Source organism: Ursus arctos, unplaced genomic scaffold (genome assembly GCF_023065955.2).
Source record: "Ursus arctos isolate Adak ecotype North America unplaced genomic scaffold, UrsArc2.0 scaffold_34, whole genome shotgun sequence".
Classification (NCBI taxonomy): Eukaryota; Metazoa; Chordata; class Mammalia; order Carnivora; family Ursidae; genus Ursus; species Ursus arctos.
Genome location: NW_026623030.1, coordinates 2,192,947 through 2,217,117, shown reverse-complemented (window position 1 = coordinate 2,217,117; position 24,171 = coordinate 2,192,947). Strand labels below are relative to the sequence as shown.

The following is a 24,171-nucleotide window of genomic DNA, read 5'->3' as shown; positions in this document are numbered from 1 at the left end:
GAAAGGGAGGGGCTTCTTTGAGACCCGGCGAAGGGGTGGGGCTTAAGGGAGGGGCGGGGCCTCGAGCCGAAGCCTGGAAGGGGCAGGGCGGGGCTTGGGGCGGCCCTGCCGCCGCCTCCCCTTCTCCCCACCGCGCTGGCGGTGGCGGTGGCGGCGGCCGCGGCGGCAGTGGCAGTGGCGGCGGCGGAGGAACCTGACACGCACCAGCCCCTCTCCCGCCCCCTTCGAAGCCGAAGCTGCAGCCGGGCCGGGGCCATGGGCGCCCCGCGCGGCCCGAGTCATGAGGACGGAGGCGGAGGCAGCGGGGCCGCCGCTCGAGCCGGGTCAGTGTCTCCCCGAGGGCCTGGCCCTCACCCCGGGGAACGAGGGGGACCCCGCCCTAGCGCGGGCAGGGTCCAGCCGCGCGACCTTGGGTCGACCGCCGCCACGGGCCGGGCTGTAGAACTTTGAGTGATACCTGGCCAGGTGTACACTCCCGCCTTGGCCGCTCAGCCCCCAGCCCGGGTCACATGGGAATTGATTTCCTGATACTCCTAGGGCTGGAACTCCAGTCAGCTCTGAAAGCGGTCATGGTGGAAGGGTCCTGGTTGCGGGGCAAGGGCGGCACCTTCCCCAGAAGCGAAAAGTCCTGCTGGAACCGCCTTAGAAGATCCCGCGTCCCCTCCGTGGAACTATGGGGGAACTGAGGCCTAGAGGGGCAGGGAACTGGCTGAGAGCACAGAGCAATGGATGTGCCCCTTACCCTGGCCTCCCAGACTTAGCGTTTTGTCTTGCTCTAGTTCTTGACCCTGCGGTTCCTTCTGCCCCCAGGTGGCCTGAGTTCCTTTGGGGCAGAAACCAAGACTGACATTGAGTGTGGTGGTTCTCAGTTTGCTTCTGAGTGGGGGAGGAGGAAAGCAATGATTCTTGCTCTCAGGGTTGATGAGAAAGAGAAAGTGCTAGTAACTCTAAGTGAGGCGCCAACTCATGGGAGAGGTCACGAGCATGTGGGACCCCACCCTAAGACATCAGGAACCTTGGTGTTACACCCAGGGAGGGGTCTCTTTTGTGAATGCAGCAGGGTATAGGGTCTGATGCTATCCTGGGATTTGCATCCCTACTCTTCCACTTATCTAACTCTGTGATCTTGGGCCAGACAGTTGCCTTTCCTGAGCCGCACTGAAGTAATGGCTCACATTCATAGGGAGCTTTCCAAGACTGGACACTGTGCTAAGTTATTTACATGCAGTGCCTTATTAATCCTCATAAGGATCCTTTTGTAAAGTAGGTTACCATTGTTGCTTGCACTTTTGCACATGAGCAGATAGAGTTGAAAGGACTTAAGTGTCCAGGGCCAGCCTTCTTTGGCAACAGCTGCCAACTGAAGCCAGGCCAGGGCCTTACAGGCAGACCGTACTTTTAGGTGGGACAGTCCCTTGGCTCCAGGCATCAACATCTGGCAGTAGTTCTGGGCTTGGAGGGCCTTGCCTCCCGTTATCACCCCCCACAGGAGTATCTCTGGATCCCTGTGAACTGACCTGCCCATGCCAAGACTGGGGATGGCCACGTGGGAGTGTTTAGCCTTGCGGGGCCTCGGGATCAAGGGGTTCTACCATCAGGGCAAGAAGAGGAGGGGCAGTGGAGTTCACAAGGACCCTAGGGAGCAGCTGTCCTGTGCCACATTTACAGCTGGGAATAGGGAAAGGCACAGACAGAATCCAAGCCTGGCCATTAAGATGACCCAGCTAGCTGGTGCCAGAGCCCAGACTGCAGGGGGGGGAGGGAGTCGTGAACAGAGGAGCCGGAGTCTAGAAGCTGGGGTGAGGGGAGATTGGGGGCAGGGTTGGGGTATTGTTGTGACAAGTAGGCCTGGGTATCTCAAGGGATAAGACCTTTTTGGAAAAACACCTTCCATTCATCAAGCATGTCTGAGTGCCTGCTCTGGTCCAGGGGCTGGGGCAAGGCACATGCAACCCTGTCCCTGCCTGCCACTGAGATACTCTCAGTCTGGCCAGTGGGGAAAGCAGACGCGATCCCCTCAAATACTCATGTTGAAGGGCTCAGAGAGGGAAAGAGACCAGAGCATTTGGCTGTTCAGAGATGGGAGACAACATTTCAGACTAAGGGATCTGCAAGAGCAAAGGCTGGGGAGTGAACAGCCTGTGTAGAGAGAAACAGAAAGACAGTTTATGGCCACAGTGAAGGATTCTTGAGAAGGGAGGCATTTCATCATGAGAGACTAGCACCCCGCATAGAGCTCTCTCTCCACTCAGCCCATTGGGGGGAATTATTTTAGAATATGAATCTGGAGGGCAGGACTTGGGACTTAGTCATCTTTAGTGTCCCCAAACCATAGCACACATAGAGTGCTTAATAATTTTATTTCTTAAAAAAGAACAGGTTCACTTCTTCTAACAAATGTTCATTGAGTTACTGCTAAGCATCAGATACTAGGCATTGGGAATAACAGTGAACAAGACTAGCAAATTCGCTGTCTTCAGGAAGCTTACAGTCTGGTGGGGAGACAGAATAGCTCTATTTTATTTTTTATTTTTCTCATTAATTTTTTGTAATAGTTGTGAGTTTGCTAAGTACTGTGAAGGAAACAAACAGGATGCTGGGAAGGGGGGGCCCTCCAAAGCATAGTCAGAAAAAAAGCCTCTCAGAGGAGGAACATTTGAGCTGGGACCTGAATGACAAAAAAGAGCAGCCTCAAGAACTGCAGGGGAAAAAATTTCCAGACAGAGACGGCTGTACATGCAGAGGGGTAGAATGCAGCCTGATGGGTTTCCCTCAGTCACTGGAACTGAGTGAGTGAGGTATAAGGGCCAAGGTGAGGCTGGTGGGGCCTGGTTTGGGCAGGGCCCTGCAGGCCATGGTGTGGAGTGACAACTTTATTCTAAGAGCAATGGGAGACTGGGACTGGGATCCCTCTGGCTATGGTGTACAGATTGGAGAGGAGTTGGGGGTGGGATTGGGGACAGAGGATAGGCAGAAGTCAGGCTGGACAGAGCCCTTAGAACTGAATCCACAGCAGTGGGAAGAGGCAAATGTGAGAAGGCCTTGAATGATGGCCTGGGTTCCTTTTAGAGGCATCTGGGACCAGGGGAAGGAGGGACCAAAGCCTCAGCCCAGTTGGGCTCAGGGCGCCAGGGCCCTCTAGATGGAGGGCAGGGTTCACGTCAGCACCTGCAACGCGCTCTTGCCCTGAGTGCTCATAGCACTTCTCAGGCTGGTGTCTGTTGCATGCCCTTGGAGGTGGGGAAGCGGGGGAGAAAGGCCAATACAAGGCAGGGAAGGAGCAGTCACAGGTCCCTGCGTCCTGGGAATGTAACAGCTCAGCAGGACACAGACAAGCTCAATGCAAGGGTCCTCTCCTGTGAGCCAAAGCGTGAACTCTGGCCTCGCAGAATGCAGATAAGGGAAAGGGTGTAGCCAGCCTGGGATCTGAGAAGGCACCGGAAGTGGTAGCATCTGAGCCAGGCCTCGAAGGCTGAGGAGGGTTTAGACATAGGAGAGTAGGAGCTTGGGACTCACTCCAGGCACGACACTACCCAGAAAAGGCCAGCAGGTTGAAAGGCCAGGACAGGCATCAGGATCCTTCTGGTTGTTGCATGCAGTGGGAGCCAGGGCTGGCATGGCAAGTCGGCTTCTGGGACAGCTCTGCACAGGCAAGTTGTGAGTTTAAGAGAGACGCCAGAGACACCCCCCCCCCCCCCGAGATGAGGAAACAGCGTGGGCTGAGTTTTCACGTGCTGAGTGACTGTCATGAATGAGCAGTGAGTGGTGATTGCAAAAGGGAAGTCCCTCCCATTTCTTCAGACTCTGAACTTCGTCCAGTTCTGTGGGATCCCAGAGTAGGAGGTTCCAGTAGGCCACGTTCCAGCTGGCCCCCGCCTTAGCACTTCATTGCATGCTGTTCCTCTCTGTCTTTGTTCCTTGACTCTCACTCTCTAAGGCACACCGCTGTCATATCCCCAACCTAGCCCTCTGTTTTTCTCTTACCCTTGCTTGTTTTTACTGACCACCAGTACAGGAATCTGTTTGTGTCACTTACACCATATCTCCAGTTCACATGCCAGGTACTAGGCTCTTGAGAAATATTTGTTGATTGAATGACTGAATCAGACCAAAGTTCCCCACTTTAGAGATAGCCAGACTCAGTCCAGCAAGAGGAAGTCAGTTGCTAAGCCCACAGCCAGGCTGTGACAGAGCTGGGGCTAAAATGCTGAGGCCGGGCCCTTTCTACTCCTCCACACTGTTTGGCAAGAACAGACTGAGAAGTCACCTAGGGTAGCATTGCACATACAGATTACATGACAGTCTCCCTTCCTTCTAACCGTGGACTTCACACTTTGCTGGCCATAGGGGCTTTGGAGTTGGGCAAGCCTTCAGAGGCCTCATGATTTCAACATGAATATCTGCTGAGCATCTCCCATGTGTCTTCCCCTGCGCCAGCCTCCTCGGAGGTCCCACCAAAAAGAGAGTTCTGAGAGAGAGGCCTGTAGGGCTAGGAGTAAATGTAGTGGGGGGCTAGGCATGACAGAGGCAACGTCATTGAGAAGTCACATCTAAAGGCAGGAGTTAGGTTAGGCACCTGGGAGGCTAGGAGAGTTCAGGCAGGGGGAAGAGGTGTGCAAAGGCCCTGGGGCATAAGGGATCACAGCAGGTGAAGGTTCTGCCTAGAGATTGGCCCAGTGAGGACGAGGGGAGGTGAGAAGGCAGAGGGTGCTGGGGCGGCAGCCATGAAGGCATTGTCCTATGAAATAGAGGAACCAACCCACTGGAGGATTTTGTGTAAGGCTGACCTACTCTGACTGGTGTTTGGGGGAGATTACTGCTACTGTAAGGAAAATAGGTTTGGGGCACCCTAGAAGCTGTTTGCTGGCCCCTGAACAGCCCCTACAGGATCTGAGTAGGAGCCAATGACGGTGGCCTCAGTGGGGGTGGCAGTGACAGGCACAATGCCAAGGGTCTGTGACTTCCTTGTGTTGCCACACAGGAGACTTTGTGCAGCTGCCCGTGCCCATCATCCAGCAGCTCTACCACTGGGACTGCGGCCTGGCCTGCTCCAAGATGGTTCTGCGGTGAGTGGGCAGGCCTAAGCCCTCCCTGTCTACCATCTGCTCTGGCTGGAAGCAGAAACGGATTCATCACCATATGGCTTTTCTTGGTTGGGGCTTACAGGAGGCCCAGCTTCTATCCAGTCTTGGTCCCATCTGCAAAAGCAAGCAAAGGGTGGATGAGGCCTTCCAGTAGTGGCTCTGAGGATAGCCAGGGAAGTCCCAGGTGCCCGGGCCTGGTCCACAGAGTGACCCTATCATTGGGACACAGGACCTTCCAACCTCAGGCTCCCGGAAGACTGTGTCACTAGGCAGCCAACTGTTGAACTAAGGCTGTGTGAATATCACAGGAACCTGGACCATCAGAGCATAGAGCGCCATAGTCATGTCCTTGTAGATTTTTCAGGCAGCTGCCAGAAACCGCAGAGCAACCTGTCACTTACCTGTTTTCTTTCCTGGAATTCCAGGCAAGATAGTATTCAACCAAAGGGTTCTGTGTCTAAAACTTAGAAGACCACTGATGTGGTCCAAGCATCTCATCCTAGAGAGGAAGCTAGTGAGGCCAGAGAGGTTGGCAACTTACCGAAGTTGCACCACCTTCAGGAGATTCAAGAAGCAGAATCCTTGACTCTGGGGCCAACATGGTAGCCCAGGCAGCCTCAGGTCGTGCCCAAGAAGTAGGCAAGATACAGGATTTCATGACAAAGGTGGAAACTGTCGGGGAGTGGGAGCGCAGATATGGCTGGTGGGCCCCTGGGAGGAGGGTGAGCCCGGCCAGCTTCCCCGCGTAAGCAAGCCAACCTCAGCAGCCCATCTGCCCGCAGGTACCTGGGCCATCTGGACGACGGTGAGTTCGAGAGTGCCCTGCGGGAGCTGCGGCTCACCAGGAGCATCTGGACCATCGACCTGGCCTACCTGATGCGTCACTTCGGCGTGAGGCACCGCTTCTGCACTCAGACCCTGGGCGTCGACAAGGGCTACAAGAACCAGGTGCGCACAGCCACCAGGCCTTCCCCCAGGTCCATTGGTTGAAAGGGGGCACGGTCAAGGCCTGGACGCCGAGTGGACACTCAGGTGTGCAGAGACCAGGGAGCAGCAGCAGATACCCTACGGGCAGGACTTGCGATCTAGTCAGACTCGGTGACCTTGGGGCCCAGCCCGCTCAGAGCATCCGAGCAGTGAGCCTCCTGCTGCCTGCACTTGCTGACGCGGAGGAGCGTCTCAGGCTGCCTTTCTGTACCCTTCCCTCCTGTCGCTCAGGGTCCGGGGCCTCAGAGCATGTCACTGTGACCTGACCTGCCACCACTTGCCCATTTTCTTCCTTGTCACAGGGACACATGGCTCCAAGCTGGGTAATTGGTATTCTGGGAAAAAAAATACTGAAATACCATCTTTTCTATTTTTTTTTTCTTTTTGAAAAAGGAAAAGATAGCCTCACGATTATACCAGCGCACACCCCGCTCCTCCGACCCATGTATTTAGAGCCAGTCTTGCCTGCTGCAGAGGCACATGTTGGCCCAGGCTCCAAAGCTTGGCAGAGTAGAGTCTCTGCTGGCCTCTTTGGTAAGAGGGTTGTTACATGGTGGCCAGGGCCGGTCAACCTAACTTTCCTTTGAACCTTCCGGGCCAGGGGAAGAAGGCTAATGGATGTGGCTTGATCATTGTAGCTGTGAGGCAGAGAGAAGAGCCCGAGAACAGGGTCTCGCCTGCCTCCCCCGCCAGGGCTCTAGCCCCCTTTCAGTCCCCTATAGCCGACAGAGTATGTTCCCTGCATCTCACCTTGCTAAGCCAAACAGTGGAGGAACATCTGGGTGGGCTCAGCCCGCACCTTTGCTCACTTAGCACAGACTCCTGCTCATGCCCACAGGGTCCGCAAGCCCAGGGATGACTAGCCTTGCCGGGGGAGCTGACCTGCGCTCGGCTGCCTGCCCGTCTTCTGGGCATCGTCCTCATACCTCTGTGTGTCCCATATGCTGCAGCCAGCCACCCTGCCGGTTCACGACACATGCAGCATTCTGCCCAGGCATGCTGCGTGTGCCATCTCCCCCAGCAGACTGGGCTCCTCTCCTCTTTCACTGTCGTTCACTCCATCACGTGCCCTGTACTTCATCCAGATGGGGTGAGGGCAGCCAGGGCGGGCAGCCCCTCCAACCTGCCCTTCTCTCTTCAGTCCTTCTACAGGAAGCACTTTGACACAGAAGAGACCCGGGTGAACCAGCTGTTCGCACAAGCCAAGGCCTGCAAGGTGCTTGTGGAAAAATGGTGAGCCTCCCCTCATTCTTCCTTGTGTGCCTGCTCACCCACATATTTGCTGTTGGGGAGGCCTCAGGATGACGTACAGGAAAGGCTAGGAACTTCGGCAGTCAGGAACTGGGGTGTCCTACCCAGGTGGCCAAGGGCATGGACTTGCCCTCCTGAGCCTTACTGTTTCCATCCATAAAATGGAGATAGGTGAGACTCTATGACCTACTGTACACAAAACTGTGGCCTAGGATGGACCGCAAGCAGGGCCTGGAGGGACAGGTGAGCAAGACAGACTCCAGCCGGCCCTCAAGCTGCTCACAGAATGGTAGCTTGAGACAGAACACAGGAACCCTTAATGAAGGGGTGACAGCCTAAGGGACATGCTGGCAAAGTGATAGAGGGTGACAGAGGACAGCCCTGGGTGTAGGCTCTCCAGGGAGGCCTGGCCCTCAGATCTCCCCACAGGCTACTGTGACCTTATGGGGGTCTCTCCCCTTCTCATCTATGTATGAGGGCAGGATTCAGGCAGATCCCGGAAGTAACTTGCCCAGATGCTAATGACTTTCTTCTCCAGGCTCAGGCACGTTAGCTTAGATCCCCACCAGGCTACCCTACACCACTCTTCTCAGGTCTCCCTGTTCTTGAATGACTTCTGTTTTCATTGTTAACATAATGTTACCACACGATAGATAGTTTGGAAAATGGGGAAAGGCTCCACGCGTCCGTCCACCACACAAGCACATGTTAGGAGGAAAGGCACCAGAGGTTCATTTAGTGGCACGTGCCACATGCTGTCTTGTTGAGTGGGAAGCCGGTGCTGTCCCCGTTCCTCAGGTGAAGAAACTGAGGCTGGGAAAAATAGCGTGAGCTGCCCACAGTCACCGCCGGCAGCTTGGCTGTGCTGTGGTCCGTACCCAGTTACTCCATGGAGCACGGTGCTTTTCCTTCCGGCCCAGCCCCCACTTTTTCCCTGTAGTTGAAATCCCGCGCTGGTACATACCATTGGGAACTCGGCCAGCTATTACATTTCAAAGACCAAATGGAGAAATGGCATGTTTCCCTGGGCTGGGGCAACCAAACCAAACTGCCACGTGACTTGGCCATGGGCTGGAGTTGGGCCAGGCCACGTAGTGCTAATGCCGCCACTCCTGAGGAGACTGCGGAAGGAGGCCCCTAGCTTAGGGGACCACTACCCCACAGCCCCTGGCCCATTCTTGATTCATAGTTTGAAGAGTTCTTAGTTTGCTGCCTTCTGTGGGACACTGAATGGGGCAGTGCCTAAGAGTCGGCCTCAGGGAGCAGCTGGCTCTGCTGAACTAGGGATCCCCTGGAAGCGCTGCTGACCCACCCCTTCCCGGATGACCCCTTCTGCCTCAGCAGTCTTCAAGGAAAAAAAAAAGAAAAAGAGAAAAAGAAAGAAAGGAAGAAAGGAAGGAAGGAAAGAAAAGAAAAGAAAAGAAAAGAAAGAAAAAAAAACTAGTCTTTTCAGAGAAGCATGTGGTTTGGAAACTGACAAAGCCATGCTTGGCTCAGATTTGGGGGATTAAATTGGACCGACAGCTTCCAGTGTAAATCACACATGATTTAGGGTAAATGACCAAGGAAGGTGCTCAGCAAAAAAAAAAAAAAAAATTCACCAGCCAGGCCGGGAGGTGGGCTTACATGTGCTGCTTCAGTGGCCCCTGACAGGGGCCCCTCTGGAGCTGACTTCCTGCCATCCCTGAGAGGACCTGACAGGGCCAGCTTGTCCTTGGACACACTCAGAACCTTCCTACCCACCGGCGCTGGTCCCATGCTTAATCCTGGGCTGAGCCCAGGCCACAGTGACAAAGCCGGATGTTCCCCCCCTGCAAGGAGCTCAGAAGGGAGGGAAGATGAGCCATGTCCCCAAGGTTTGTGATCCAAGCAGGGGTGCACTGGAGAGATGGGGAATGGGGCCCAGTGACACCAGCTGACCGTCTTCCCGCCCACAGCACAGTGAGCGTGCAGGACATCCAGGAGCACCTGGCACAGGGCCACGTGGCCATTGTGCTGGTGAACTCTGGGGTACTGCACTGCGACCTCTGCTCCAGTCCTGTCAAGTACTGCTGCTTCGCCCCCAGCGGCCACCGCTGCTTCTGCCGTACCCCTGACTACCAGGGCCACTTCGTCGTGCTGCGTGGCTACAACCGGGCCACTGGCTGCATCTTCTACAATAACCCAGCCTACGCTGACCGTGAGTGCTGGGCGGGCTGGGGACAGTGGGTGGGGCAGGCCGCGTTCACCGTTCGGTCCCCGTGATTCCTTCTCATTCGACCTGGTGACCAAAAGTTCCCTCACTGCCTTCTCCCCAAAGCCTCTGCTCCTCCTGGGCTCCTGTCTTCTGTGCGGCTCCTCTGGCCGTGCACAGACCAACCACAAACCCGAGGCTATACCTGCCTCCACACTCCAGTCGTTGCCACAGCAGGTCAGGCCATCTGTCTCCCCCACACCACCAGCTCCACACCACTGCCCAGGGCCCCACCTCACTCTGATTCTGTGGTTTCCTCCCCTTAGCTCCCTCAGTCCAGCCCTCCCAGGACAGCTAGCAAGCATACTCATCAGAAAGGAAAGTCTGCCCAGTCCCAGCTCCTGCTCCAGATGCAGCAAGGGCTCCCCACGGCCCTGGGGACTGGGAAGGACTGCCCTGACTCAGGCAGACTTACCCCATGTGTCCTCAAGCATGTTTCTTCCCTCTGGGCCTCACCTTCTCCATCTGCTAAACTGGGGAAGGGTCAGAGAAGGAGTTCATGAGGCTCAAATAGGCAAGGAAGGCTTCCTGTGGGTGGAAGGTGAGTGGCAAAGGGTGGCCAGGCAGGTGAGACATGGTCAGACCTCCCCCAGCTTCCCCGGGTGCCAGCGAGGCAGGTGTACTCCCCCCAAAGTCTGACCCCACCCTGCCCTTCCTGCCCCCAGCAGGCATGTGCAGCACCAGCATCAGTAACTTCGAGGAAGCCAGAACCAGTTACGGCACGGATGAGGACATCCTCTTTGTCTACTTGGACAGCTGACAGCGGGAGCCTGGTGTGCCCAGGCCCTCACACCCTGCCCCACCCTAGCTGGGCCAACTCAGGAGGCCTTGGCCCAGGCCCCGAGCTGCTGGGGCTTGGATGCGGAACTGCAGCCTTGGCCCATGTGACAAAGCCCCAGGGAATTCTTGGAGCCTGAGGCATGCGTGCTTTGTCCGCCAGCGTTGCACATGCCGTCCTGTCACTTATCCTATGCACCTGCTGGTTGCTGGAGGTGTCCCCAGAGCATCTGAGTAGAGCCTCCCCTAGGACCCCAGGCCTGACTTGAACTGTGCCCAGGGGACTTCCAGCCCTGTGGGTGCCCTTGTTGCCTGCGAACCAGACCCAGGACAGGGGAGAAGCCTGAGCTCATCTCCCCACAGACTTGGGGGGCTGAGCCCTAGTGATGCCACTTGTCAGGATGGTGTCCGTGTGTTTGGAGACCATGTAGCTAAGCCGGGCCCCCAGGGCTGTGGACTGCTCCAGGCCTTGCTGGGAGCTGCCCTCCCCCCTCTCCCCCAGAAGTGCTACAGACCTCCCTGTGCCCTTTGGTGGATGCCGCCACTCCTTCCTGCTTCCCAGTGGACCCAAGTTCCTGTGGCTGGTTGCGAGGCCTCCAGGCCCTGGGGAGGGCTGGGCCTCAGGCTGAAAGGACCCTGAGCCACCCCCCTCAGCCTCCAGGTACTATAGTGCTGTAGATTGGAGGGGCCTCAGGGGAGTAGACAGGGCCCTGGCTCTTGCTGGCTGGCAGTGCTGAATGTACCCCGAGAATGCCTGACCCAGAGGGCCAGGTGCATCCGCCTGGGTCCCAAAGGTCCCCCCATCCCGTGACGGCTTGTGACACTAGTGTGAGCCCCGATAGTGGGGCCCATTCTCTTTATGTGGGGAGCCCCAAGCCTCACAGACCTGGGTGCTGGGGTGCTGGGGCCTGCATTCCAGAGGCGATGGTGGGGCCTATGGCCCCACCCTAATATTCACGCCAGGACCTTCTGCACAGAATGTGGGGTCTCTTCTCTCCTGACAGAGGATGGTACCTGCCCAGGGTCACACAGCACTGCACGGAGCATGGACTAGAGCTATTTCCTTCTTTTTTTTTCTTTCTTGGGGTGGGGTAGGGGTTGTTTGGTTTTTTGAGAGTTAAGTTTTTCACTTGTGGGGAGTGAGTCACGCTGAAGTAATACAATAATAGTGAGATTGCAGGTACTTTGGAGCCACTGACCCCTCTCTCCACAGAACAGATAAGCCAGCCCAAGTTCTCTTCCCCAGAGAAAGGGACTCACGGCTGGCTGGTGGGCTGAGTGCCAGGGCCCCTCACCTTACAGACAAAATGTAGCCATCAGTCTGGGGCGAGTTTGTACAGGACATGGTGGGGTTGGGTCTTGAATCCAGGTCTGCACCTAAAAACTAAGGGAACTGGATCATTCCCAAAGGGGCCAAGGACACCCACCCCTCACGAGCTGTCTCTGGCGAAGAAGCAGGGCTGCCCCAGCAGCCACACTGCCCCTGTACCCCTGTGCTTGGTCTTCTGTTGCCCAGGGCATGATGTGGTGGCAGCTGCTACCCCTCGGGACTGCAAACCATGCTCAGCATCTTCCCACCAGCCGACTGACACCTCCCCACCATGGCTGCTCTGAGGGGCAGAGGTGGGCTCTGCTTATGAGGGCTGCCAGACCACCCAGCCGTATTGCTCCGCAACACCGGATGCAGCCTTTGGCCCAGGGGGAGGCACCGTTAGCTGGTTGGTTAACAGGTTAGCCACCCTGGTTTCAGAGACTGGCAGTGTCTTCAGACTGGTCTTCTCTCTTTTGCCTTAATGTTGGGTGGCCCAAGATCCCAGCGAGTTCCGGTTTCACGCCCAGGAATACCACGTGTGGCAGCTGTGGGGTTTGGGCATCCTCAGGACGGATCTGGCTAAAATTGTGTGAGAACAGACGCATCAAGGAAAGCAATGAGGAAGTGAAGCTTTGGATGACGGGTGGGGCTGTCACAGAAAGCAGCCTCCACGGAGAGTGGTCACGGCACCTCAGTCCATCACACGGCATGTAGCAACAGTCCCTGGGCAAGCCACAAGTTAGAGGTCACCCATCTGGAAAACGAACAAGAAAGCTACCTGTGCCTGAGACGGTGCCATCTTCCTGGGAGGGTCGTGAGGGTGGACGCAAAGGCGTTCTTGCACACATGAAAACAAGGCTGGAGAAAGCCCAGACTTCAGGACCTTCTGCCCATAGCACGTGGCACCCATGACCCCTGTCCACATGCTGGGGGCCCAGCAAAGCCACACCGGACAAGTTGGTTTGGTTCACTCCAGCCACACAGGGACAAAAGGGATCTTTTGCATTGCAGAGATTTTCTACATATATGTATATATATATATACATATACATATATATGTATATATATATATATTGTTTGTAATGAGCCATTCTCAATAAACATTATTCTGACTGCAAAATCATGGCAGCCCCTGGCCCGCCTTTGTGAACTCTTGTTTCCCTCCCAAATTCGCAGCTTGAGCACATGCAAAGCCAGGTCCTTGACCTGCTAGACCAAGTTTTAGCTGGGACTAGAATCCTGCTTCCTGCTTATGTAGAGCTTAGGTAGGCAGTGCTGGAGATGGGAGAGCCTCAGAGCTGGGCTTGATGGCGGTTCTTGAAGAGAGCATGGAAGGCACACAGCCTGGGGCAGGAGGAGGGTCTGGGAGGAGGTGGAATCGAATGAGGGGGACGGTGGGGCCCACAGGAGGCACTTTCCGCCCCCAATGAGCAGCTCCCCTTATTTGCTAGCTATTGGGTTCTTCTAATGTTACATTCGATAAGAATTCTATTTCTGAAAAAGGAAGTGTTTGGAAATCCTGCCTCATCTGGCGGCGTCAGACCTGCCCCAGCACCCACAGGGAGCTGACAGCGCCGGAGCTGGCTTCTTGGGTAAGGTCCCAGACTCTGGCCTCTGCTCTCGTCCTGACTGACTGCTGCTCTGCCGCTCCCCAAGCCCCACATTGTGGGGATATATTAAGAATTGTGACAGAGATCTTGGACCCTTCTCCAAACTGGGGAGCAGCCCTGCAGACATACCTTCAATCAGGGCGTTGGCCAGCTGAGGCTGGGGCACCCTGCTAGAGTATGCCAGGCAGCATAGCAGGGGTTCTAGTTACATGCGTAACCAGTGACACCTGCCCCTCTCTGCACTTCAGCGGGGGTCTTCTGACCCTCCTAGGGAAAGGGGCCCCTATTCTGAATGGGCATATCATGGTTGGGACAGGCATGGGAAAGATTGGTTTGGGGCCCTGAGTGGCCGTTGAATACAATTACGGGAGAAAAATGATGATGAGGGAGGTGTTGACATAGGAGGGCCCAAAGTGGGTGAGGTAGCAAGTACTGGGTAGAGTTGGCTTCCCAGAGCATGCAGGGTGAGGACAGTAGGGGACAGACTGAGGATTCCTGGGAGGGGCACCACTGGGAGACAAGGGGCCAGGCCAGAATGGGGAGCTGGGTGCAGCCGAACTGGTGCCTTTGGCCCAGGGTCTCTCAAGCTTTGGCCAGGGCTGTAGTCACTTGAGGTTTGACATACTGGATCTCCTACTTCTGAGCGCGCTGATAGGGCTGCTGGCCAGAGGCTGCCTGGGTGTCCTCATGATAGACCAGGTGGTGATGACATAAGGGAAAGAAGAAAGAAGGAGGGAAGGAGGGAGAAAGGGAGGGAGTTTAAGAGAGAGAGAGAACAAGCACCCAGTATGGAAGCCACAGCCTTTTAATAAGCTCGTCTCAGAAGTGACATCCTAGCATTTCTGCAATTCTCTATCTAGTTAGAAGTGCATCAGTAAGTCCAGGGTGCACTGGGGATTACACAGGGCAGGGATACACCATGGGGCAAGGAACACTGGACATCTGGTGGTTACGGTTTTTAAATCTCAGAGTTCTTTAAATCTCAGAACAGAGCTAGGAACACCCCTAGAGACATCTCATCTAGCACATCCCGAGGCATGCCCTTCAGAATACCAGTGGCGAGAATTTCTGTATGATGGGGTTCCCTGGTCAGGTCGGCTTGGCAAACACTGCATGCTACAGCCCCCTCCGAGGGATTTAGGATGTGCAGAAAGCGCTCCTGCAGCAAGGGAACTCCCTTCATTTAGGGTTTCCCCAAATTCCTTAGCCACAGCTGTTCTTGTATAACACTGTTACTCGTGAAATATGCTGACACTTGGGTAACCATTGGTCTAGTCCAAGGTGCAGCGCGCAGCCCAGAGAGGGGAGCAACTGGCCCAAGGTCATCACTCAATGAGCTATAGACCCCAACCCACCATTGCCGCTTTCCCAACCCTCAGCCCAGACAATAGTCAGAAGTAACCCTAATGACCCTGTAGGGGTAAGCTAATGCCAGAAGAGCCAGGAAGTGAACTCTGAGTTCTGGAGGAGAGATGGGCTGCCACAGGCCCCTGGGGTTCTGCCTCCGGGTAGAAAGCCTGGCGTGTGGCCCCAATATTCTGGAAGAGCACATATCCTGCTCTCCTTGCTGACTTGCCTCAAGCTACAGAATCCAAGAACACACATCCCGGACCTGCCCCCACCCTCCAGCGTCAGAATAGAATTGAGAAAACCAGGAAGATATTGAGACATCATCCTGCTGGGCTGCTGGTCCCAGGGGCCAAGTGATGCGACCAGCATGGACTTAAGGGTTCATGGGAAAACTTCAGCGCCAGGAAATGGAGGCTGAGACTCCCACAGGCCCAGTGTAGTGGCCTCGCCAGTGACTTCTCCATCCTCTCCACTCCCCTCCCCCGCCCGTCTCCCTCCTCTGTGTCTCTTCCTAGCTGCCTGCTCCGATGTGCTTCCTGAGGATCTGTCCCCAGCTCCCGGGTTTCCCCCAGCCCCAGGAGATCTGGTGAGCCAGTCTCCCCAAGCTGTTCGAAGCCCCTTGATTTACAAGGTTTTGATGTCCACAGCTCGCAACAGACCCATGAGGTGGCCAAGTTGGCCTCCTTTCTATACCTCTCACCTGCCAAAGTCCTTTCTTTCCTCAAGGCTCTGCTTGACGTCACCACTTTTAAAGGAGTACCGTTTTCTGCATCCCTCAGCCACATCATCCTGTCTACCCGTCTCCACTACCGTAGCCCCCAGCCCTGGACACCTAGTAGATGCTTGATAAAGTATGTGAATGAATGGTCAGTGGCAGATCTTGAATGGTACCTATTTTAGTGGCTTTCTTGTACTTTTCAGAATCAGAGGCCACCATTCAGGGGAAGGTTGCATTTGAACCTATGATGTTATGCAGAATTCAGCAGACACTCTCTCTTACGGGGATGAGTGGGAGGATAAGCCCCCCACTAGTGGCTACATTTCTGCATGTCTCATGGGCAGAGGCACTGGCTATTCATTCTGAACCAACTTTTCAGGAATGTTGGTGTAGCAAGTAACCTTGGAAGACACGAAGTGTCTCCCTTCAGAGCCAAAGACAGGCAGATATATTGCCCATTATAAAAGAATTAGGTTCTTTAAACTCAGGCTTCCTCTCCTGTAACACAACCCATTGCAAGTGCAAGGGTCCCTGGCTCTCTTGGAAACTGGGACTTGGAGAATCTGCAAGAAAATTCGATCCTCTGGCCACTGCTGTTGCTGTAATAAACTGTCCTTCGCTCTTATCCAGGAATGTTGTCTTTTTTTTTTTTTAAGATTTTATTTATTTATGTGACAGAGAGACAGCCAGTGAGAGAGGGAACACAAGCAGGGGGAGTGGGAGAGGAAGAAGCAGGCTCCCAGCAGAGGAGCCCGATGTGGGACTCGATTCCGGAACGCCAGGATCACACCCTGAGCCGAAGGCAGACACTTAACGACTGCGCTACCCAGGCGCCCCCAGGAATGTTGTCTTCTACTAGCATCCATGAAACTGTGACAGGTCAACTTGAAAATAAGGCCCTTCATGGTTCTTCTTCTTTTTTTTTTTTTAAGATTTTATTTATTTCTTTGTCAGAGAGAGAGCGCACAAGCAGGGGGAGCAGCAGGCAGAGGGAGAGGGAGAAGCAGGCTCCCTGCTGAGCAGGGAGCCCAATGTGGGGCTCAATCCCAGGACCCTCAGATCACGACCTGAGCCGAAGGCAGACAATCAATCAACTGAGCCACCCAGGCTCCCCAGCCCTTCATGGTTCTTGACAGTCCTGGCAAAAAGGGGATGCTCAAAGAGACATGGTTTTCTGGAAGAAGAATGAGGGCTTTGCAGGCCAAGTAATGGGAAATCCATGAGAATCAGCAGCAAATCTTATTACCCAACTTGTATGGTAACCAGATGATAAATAGTTCTTCACTCTGCTGCCTGTTGATGAAGAAGAATTGGGGAGGGGGCCGCAAACTTAGTCCCTGCAAGTAGGTCCAAAGACCTGGATGGTGCACTGGTTGCTGCTAACTCCCCGTGGGCAGGAGGCATCCTGCACTATCTGGTGGTCAGTTTCACGTCTGCCCCATTGTAACAACTAGTAGTAAGTCTCGTCCTGGATGGGCAGATGATTGTGACTCTTTTCAAACAACAATTACAGAGATGCACACCTACTTGGAGCCTGAAGGGTAGGAAATTCAAAACAGCTGTGGGAGGAAAGCAGGTGGATCATTGGAACCTTTGCCAGTTTGCTTGAGCAATGAGGGATTGGAGCATGTGGTGCTAGCCAAGAAGGAATGGCACAGCTTGGCCCTCTGCCAGCTCGGTGCTTCCTACATTCTCTCACGTCAACCTTAATTCCACTAGGAGACAATCGTAAGAGGTCCCAGAGGGTTTTTTTGTAGTGGGTCCAGGGTGCTGAAAAGAGCTTTGGTCCTCTTAGAGAGATTCTCATGAGACAAATTCCTATGGAGAGTCGTAGAAGAAGTACTGACCAGTATTTGGGCTCTTACTACCTCCAATTGGGTTTGCAATGCTGATGAAGGTAGCTGATAATGAGAATGGGCCCAACACTGGAATACTGCGTCCAGAAGCAACTTAAAAAAAAGTTTCTAAGTCTACCCGCTTCACTCCTTCCTGGTCCACACTCTCTCACACAGCAGTTTGGATTTGGGGATTCAGACTTGATGATTCCTGGGCACGTTGCTTCTTTCTTTTTCCTAAGAGCAATTCCAGGTCAGCCTGGTTGCCACATGTTCTGAAGTGACAGCCCAGGGGCGCCTGGGTGACTCAGTCCATTAAGCGTTCAACTCCTGATTTTGGCTCAGGTCATGATCTCAGGGCTGTGAGAGCCAGCCCCACTTTGGGCTCCCCGCTGGGCATAGCCTACTTAAGATTCTCTCTTCCCTCTCGCTCTGCTCCTCCCTCTGCCCACATGCTCACATGCGTTCTCTCTCTCAAATAAATAAATCAGTCTTAAAAAAATAAAGTGACAGCCCAGCTGAAAGGAGGCCCAGGGCTTCAAACTTGATTTTGGACCAGCCACTTGGATTCTCTTGTTGGACCGACATAGCCACAGGTCATAAGGACAATGGCCACTTGGGTTAGTACATTGCTTGCCGAGACCCCCTACGGCAGCTCCTGTGGGATGAAGTTGGGAAAATAACAGGTCTTTGTGCATTTTATAAAAATGCCCTTGTCCCGGGAGTGCCTGGGTGGCTCAGTCAGTTAAGCGTCTGACTTCGGCTCGGGTTATGATCCCAGGGTCCTGGGTTCGAGCCCTACATCGGGCACTGTGCTCAGCGGGGAGCCTGCTTCTCCCTCCCCTCCCCCACTTGTGTTCTGTTTCTCTCTGTTTCTGTCTCTCTCTCTGTGTCAAATAAATAAATAAAATCTTCAAAAAAAAATGCCCTTGTTCCTCTTGCCCCTGGCCCTTCCAAAGGCTAAGGGCTTGAGAAACGGGTAACGTGGGGTGGGGAAAAGGTAATGTTTCAGCTATTGGAATTCACACTGACTTTGGAGGAGGAACAGCAACTTTGACACCTAGACAGGAAGGAACTTAGATTCTAGGAGCTCCGTAGGGAGGAGCACTAATCATTAATGATCTTTGTCTTTCATAATTGCCTCTGAAGCCTTCATTATGAAAAATGCCCCAGTGTGGTACTCCCAAGCTGTTGTAAGCATGTTAAATATACCTGATTGCAGGGGTTTGCCTTTGTCCTAACCAGATGGCTTTGACCACAGTTTGGTCACCATTCCTATTAACCTTACCAGAGGCTGTTGGAAACACCACACAGGGGATGTCCCTGGCTCTGGCATCTCCCAGGAAAAACAACCATAATACCGCCAGATGTCTTCCCAACCCCTATCCCCAAAGAACTCTTTCAGCCATTCTGTGAAGAAGACAAATGTCACCCAACTGGTGGCATGGGCAGAGAGGATAGATTGGCCTGACTACCCTCAGGCAGTCCTTCCGAAAACAAGGGTTAGAGTTAATTATTCAAACTAACTGGGAAACCAAAGGCCTACCAGCTGGTCAGAAGGTCACACTGGAGATGTTATCAACCTGTGCCCTGACTGATATAGGTCTTACTTAGGGGGGGCCCCAACGCTTTGGAAGAACACTTTCTAGGGGCATCATGTGTGTCTTGATGACTGTACTCGTATGGAAGCCAGGCGGTAACTTGCCAGCCTCCCCCAAAATAGTGTCTTGCATCTTCATGCTGGCCATGGGCCAGAATCCGTGGAACTACTGCCAAATCCAATGTCATGAAGATTTCTCTCTGTGTTTAGGAATTACATGGTGTTAGCTCGTACACTTAGGTCTTTGGTCCGTTCAATTGTTGAAGCACATACCACCAACAGATCAGGTCACCCACAGACAATCGTGGAGATCTCGCTAAAATGAAGCAGGCCTTACTTAGTCAGGGGAGCTTCCTGAACCAGTAAATGACTCGTTATTTATGAGCACTCTGTGGGCAGATGTCCCCATGATGGTAGTCATCTGATTAGAAAAGGTGATACAATGTTTGCCCCTGGTTTTAGCTGAAACAATCAGTGTTTCCACCTTGGCCCTGGAGGACATCAGGTCAGTGTTAGATCACTGGCTAAGTTGGTATAGATAGACTTGCCTAGACTTCCTCCCTGTGGGCCAAGGTGGAGATTGGGCAGGATCTAATATATCCTGTCATACCTGGATTAATGACCTAGGGCAAGTGGAAAGGTCAATATTTGAGACAGCCACTTGACTTTCTAAGGTAGACCTTGATGGTTCATGGGATTTGTCCATCCTGTTGAGTTGAGGACCCTGGAAAGTAGGACTGAGGTTAATTTGCAACTTGGGCTTGTTCTGCTCCTTGAAGTTCAATGGATATAATTGATGAAATCCTACAGGAAAAATGGAACTGATTTGGTCCAGCTTCTGTCAGTCAAATTAATCAGAGTATCTGATAGAGTAGTACACTCATGGGGATATTGTCAGAAGTCAAGATGATGCAGAGATGAGAAATGGACATTGGTTGGAGGTTACTGCTACAGGTCTCTCACTTTTCTCCAATTTCTGCATGATGCACAAGCTAAAACCATGAATGCCTTTGTCCGGGACTGTCTTTTCCAAGGATGTTTTCAGAGCTGACAGCCTTAGAAGAAAGAGCTAAGTCTCCTTCTGGAGCAAAGTGCAGGTGTTCTTGCAACCTTGGTAGACAGAGATAGTGTCTGCCTTTAGAGCAAGGGGCAGGCATGCTTTACTTTCCAATATAAAAAATTCCGACTCTCTAAGCTCTTCTCCCTCTTTCCTTTTCTCTTTTTAATGCAACCCGCTGCGCATGCAGGAGTCGCTTGGCTCTCTTTTGTCTTGTCCTGGGGAAATTGGGGCTCAGGGAACTGCCAGACAGTGCTGGTACTCTGGCTGCTGCTACCGTTGCCCTAAAGTCCTTTGTCTCTGAGGAATGCTTGTGTCTTCTGCCAGCATCCATGAAACTGAGGTCAGCTAATTTGTCAGCTTCCAACCAGGGTAAGAGTTCAGATTCTTTCCAGTTCTTGACAAGATGTTTGTATTTCTTTAACACAATGAATTCTATTCCTTAGAACTTATCCTAAAGGAAACAATAGAAATAAGGCTAACTTAGCCATTAATCCTTTCAATATTCAGTTTACTAGTACAGTTGATCCTTGAACAACACAGGTTTGAACCACACAGGTCCACTTATATGTGGATTTTGGGGGGGGTGTGGATATAGTACGGTACTGTACATGTATTTTCCTGATGATTTTCTTAATATTTTCTTTTCTCCAGCTTACTTTATTGTAAGAATATAGTATATAATACATATAACATACACAATCTGTATTGGTCGACTGTTTATATTGTTGGTAAGGCTTCTGATAACAGTAGGCTATTTGTAGTTAAGGTTTGGGGAGTCAACGGTTATATGTGGATTTTTAACCATGTAGGGAGTCGGCACCCCTACCTAACCCTTGTATTGTTCAAGGGTCAACTGTACTTTGTTGAGGATTTTTGCATCAATATTCATAAAGGATATTGCTCTGTAGTTTTGTTTTCTTGCAGTGTCTTTGTCTGTCTTTGATATTAACATAACATTGGCCTCAATGAGTTAAGAAGTGCTCCCTTCTCTGCACTTTTTTGGAAGAATTTGAGAAGGATTGGTGTTCTTTCTTTCTTTTTATTTATTTTTTAACAGCTTATTTATTTATTTATTTATTTAGTAATCTCTACACCCAAAGTGGGGCTGGAATTTATGACCCTGAGATCAAAAGTTACGTGCTCTTCTGACAGAGCCATCTGGGTGCCCTAGTGTTAGTTCTTTTTTAAACGTTTGATAGACTTCACCAGTGAAGCCGCCAGGTCCAGTGCTTTCCTTCGTTAGGAGGGTTTTGATTATTCATTAAATCTCCTTACTAGTTACGGGTCTATTCAGATTTTCTATTTCTTCATGATTCAGTCTTGGTAGTTTCATGTTTCTATTTGTCCATTTCATCTAGGTTGTCCAATGTGTTGGCAGACGATTGTGTTGGTTTGCAAACGTGGGTGCTCCCTAGGTGAAATTTGAAACTGGGCCCCATACATGGAAGGCAAGGAGAGACTGAAGAAAGACGCAGACCTCTCCAGATTGGTAGATAGCAGTTTTAATACGCAAGGCCACTTACATATGAGGCTCGTCTCGAGTGGCCACAAGACAAGTAGATCTCTGCACATGCCCACCGGAATCTTAAGAGTTTATATAGAAATCTCAGTGGGGTTCAGTCTCATATATTGCCCAAATGGTCTTAATAATACATTACTCTCTCACGCTATATCCTTGAAGTAGCTCCTAGTGTAGTAACAGTGGGCAGAATACATATTCCAAGGACGGGGGAGGAGCAATGGGGGAGGGAGGGAGCCTCTGATTCCCTGGGTCCAGCTCATGGGTCAACCGACAATCACATGCTCTTGGTGACCTCCTCTAACAAATTGTTCGTAATACTCTTATAATCCCTTTTATTTCTGTAGGATCAGTACTGATGTCCCCACTTTCATTTTGTATTTCAGTAATGAGTCTTCTCTTTTTTTTTTTCAATCAAGCTAAAGGTTTGTCAGTTTTGTTGGTCTTTCTGAAGAACCAACTTTCGGTTTCATTTCTCTTCTCTATTGTTTCTCTAGTCTCTATTTTATTTCTCTGTGCTCTAATCTTTATTATTTCCTCTCTACTGTTACCTTGGGTTTAGTTTGCTCTTTTTCTAGTTCCTTAAGATGTAAAAAAACGGTTGTTGATTTGAAATCCTTCTTCTTTTTTTTAATTTTTATTTTATCTTTTTAAGTAAACTCTCAGCCCAATGTGGAGCTGGATTTCATGACCCCGAGATCAAGAGTCGCCTGTTCTACAGACTGAGACAGCCAGGTGCCTGCTTTCTTTTTTAATGTAAGTGTTTACAGCTATACATTTCCCTCTCACACTGCTTTCATTACATCCTACAAGTTTGGGTATGTTTTGTTTTTGTTTTCATTTGTTCCAAGACATTTTCTAATTTCCTTTGTATTTTTTTTTTAATCCAGTGGTTGTTCAAGAATGGTGGTTTAATTTTCACATAGTTTTGAATTTTCCTTTTGCTACTTATTTCTAGTTTCATTCCATTGTGATTGAAAAAGATACTTCATATGATTTCAATCTTTTAAAATTTATCACGACTTGTTTTGTGGCCTAACACGTGGTCTATCCTGGACTGTCTTTGCCTTTTTTCCTGTCGGGCACACTGTGGCTTGGCACCATTCTCCCCTGGTACCCCAGATTCTAGCAATAAAGCCATGGGCTGGCAGGAATGCTGTCTGCAGAGCTGGAGAGCCCCTGGAAAGCCTCAAACCCAGTCACCTCTCATCTTAGAGGTGAGAAAACTGAGGCTCAGGGGTTCAGAAGCCTTCGCCCATGGGCCACAGGCCCCGTACACTGAACCACTGCAACTTCCCTTCTGTGATATCGGAAACAATCATGCAGAAACAAAAACTTCCACCCTAGGCTCAGTCAACAAATGTTTGCTGAGCATCTAAACATTCCAGGCATGAGTTAAACCCTCAAATGAGTCCATGTGTGCAGGGCCCTTCTACTCTAAGGCAGACCTGAACATTTTGATTTTAGGCAGTGAGAGGTGTGGATAATCAAATACTTTCTGGTGTATTAGTGCCTATTTCATAAATGCACCAACTTGTTATCTAAGCCGGCTTCTGTATTAGGTTGACGACACGCTCCTTTTAGAAACCACAGGCACAAAGGTTGTGGACCCTGAAGGCAAGACAGCGAAGCTCACTGTATCTGCAGGGTTGAAGTCTATGAAAAGTAAGTACAAAGTAGGCTTTTATGTGTAGTGAAAAGCCTGCAGCTCAGAGAGGTTAAGGGGGTTAACAGAGAGGTATGGCCAGGCAGTTCTGACCAGTTTTTTTACCCCACGTGGCTATCCAGGAGCACCCCCGCCCTGACATGGGATTGGGTCATGCAATTCAGCCGCTGCGCCAGGGAAGGAATGAGCTGGCTTCTCTGACAGGGCACAGTAAGGGTAGAGCCAGAGGACCCCACTCCCACCTCCCACACTGTGGCTGACTGTGGGGGTTTCAGACTTCACAGCTGGGACTCTTTTTAAAAAAATATTTATTTATTTTAGAGAAAGAGAGAGAAAGAGAGAGTAAGCAGGGGGAAGGACAGAGGGAGAGAGAGAATCTCAAGCAGACTCCCTGCTGAGCACGGAGCCCAATGCGAGGCTGAGATCACGACCTGAGCTGAGACCAAGAGTCAGTCACTTAACCAGCTGAGTCACCCAGGTGCCCTCAGCACAGGTAGGACTTTTGTTGTGTGATGCAAGGAACAGAGACCACATAGGCTTCCTCGTCCATCTAGTCTGTCTCTCACCGCCATCCTGAAAAGAGGATGATATGCTCTTTAAAGCAGAAAGAGGTGATGTGGTCCCACTCTACAGATGTGGAAGCCAAGGTGCAGAGAGGTGAGCAACCTGCTAGGTCAGTCAGGCAGTGGGTGCTCGATCAGAGAAGCAGAATCAGCAGGCGATGCGGATATATTTATATGTATAGGAGATACGGACATGTGTATATATGTATACACATGCACACATACATATGCATACATATATATGTATATATATATATAAAGATACCGAGATTTAGTGAGAAGAATTGCCTTACGTGATGATGGGGGCTGCTTAGCCAAGCCTAAAATCCACAGATGGGACAGGCCACCAGGAACGGCAGGCTGGGACTTGGGGGCACAGGCTGGTGGTCGGTTCTCTCTATAAATCTCTATTGCTCCATTATACCATGGACTACCATGGCCTCTTTAACACTGCAAATAGAGTCATGAGTGCCTTTAAATGAAACAAATTAGAGAAGAATTCCAGAAAACCTAGCACTAATGCAGAAAACTCATCCTGAAGATTCTGTTCTGGTACCAGAATCTGTAATCAGCAAGGGTACAACCAGAGAAGCAGAAACAGTAGGA

At 51.8% G+C, this 24,171-nt stretch overlaps 1 protein-coding gene across 2 annotated transcripts; it reads left to right on the top strand.

Moving 5' to 3' along the window:
• The first annotated feature begins 88 nt into the window (after positions 1-88).
• Positions 89-12,779, top strand: GUCD1 (guanylyl cyclase domain containing 1). 2 transcript variants are annotated; one of them, XM_026487860.4, is made up of 6 exons: positions 89-323; positions 4,982-5,066; positions 5,867-6,032; positions 7,213-7,304; positions 9,260-9,501; positions 10,221-12,779. In XM_026487860.4, the coding sequence occupies exons 1-6, from the start codon at positions 281-283 to the stop codon at positions 10,313-10,315; spliced, it is 723 nt and encodes a 240-aa protein (XP_026343645.1). In that variant the 5' UTR covers positions 89-280; the 3' UTR covers positions 10,316-12,779. The 2 variants fall into 2 exon arrangements, with proteins under 2 accessions (XP_026343645.1, XP_026343646.1); XM_026487861.4 differs by having other exon boundaries at positions 90-323; positions 10,224-12,779.
• Positions 12,780-24,171: the final 11,392 nt, after the last annotated feature.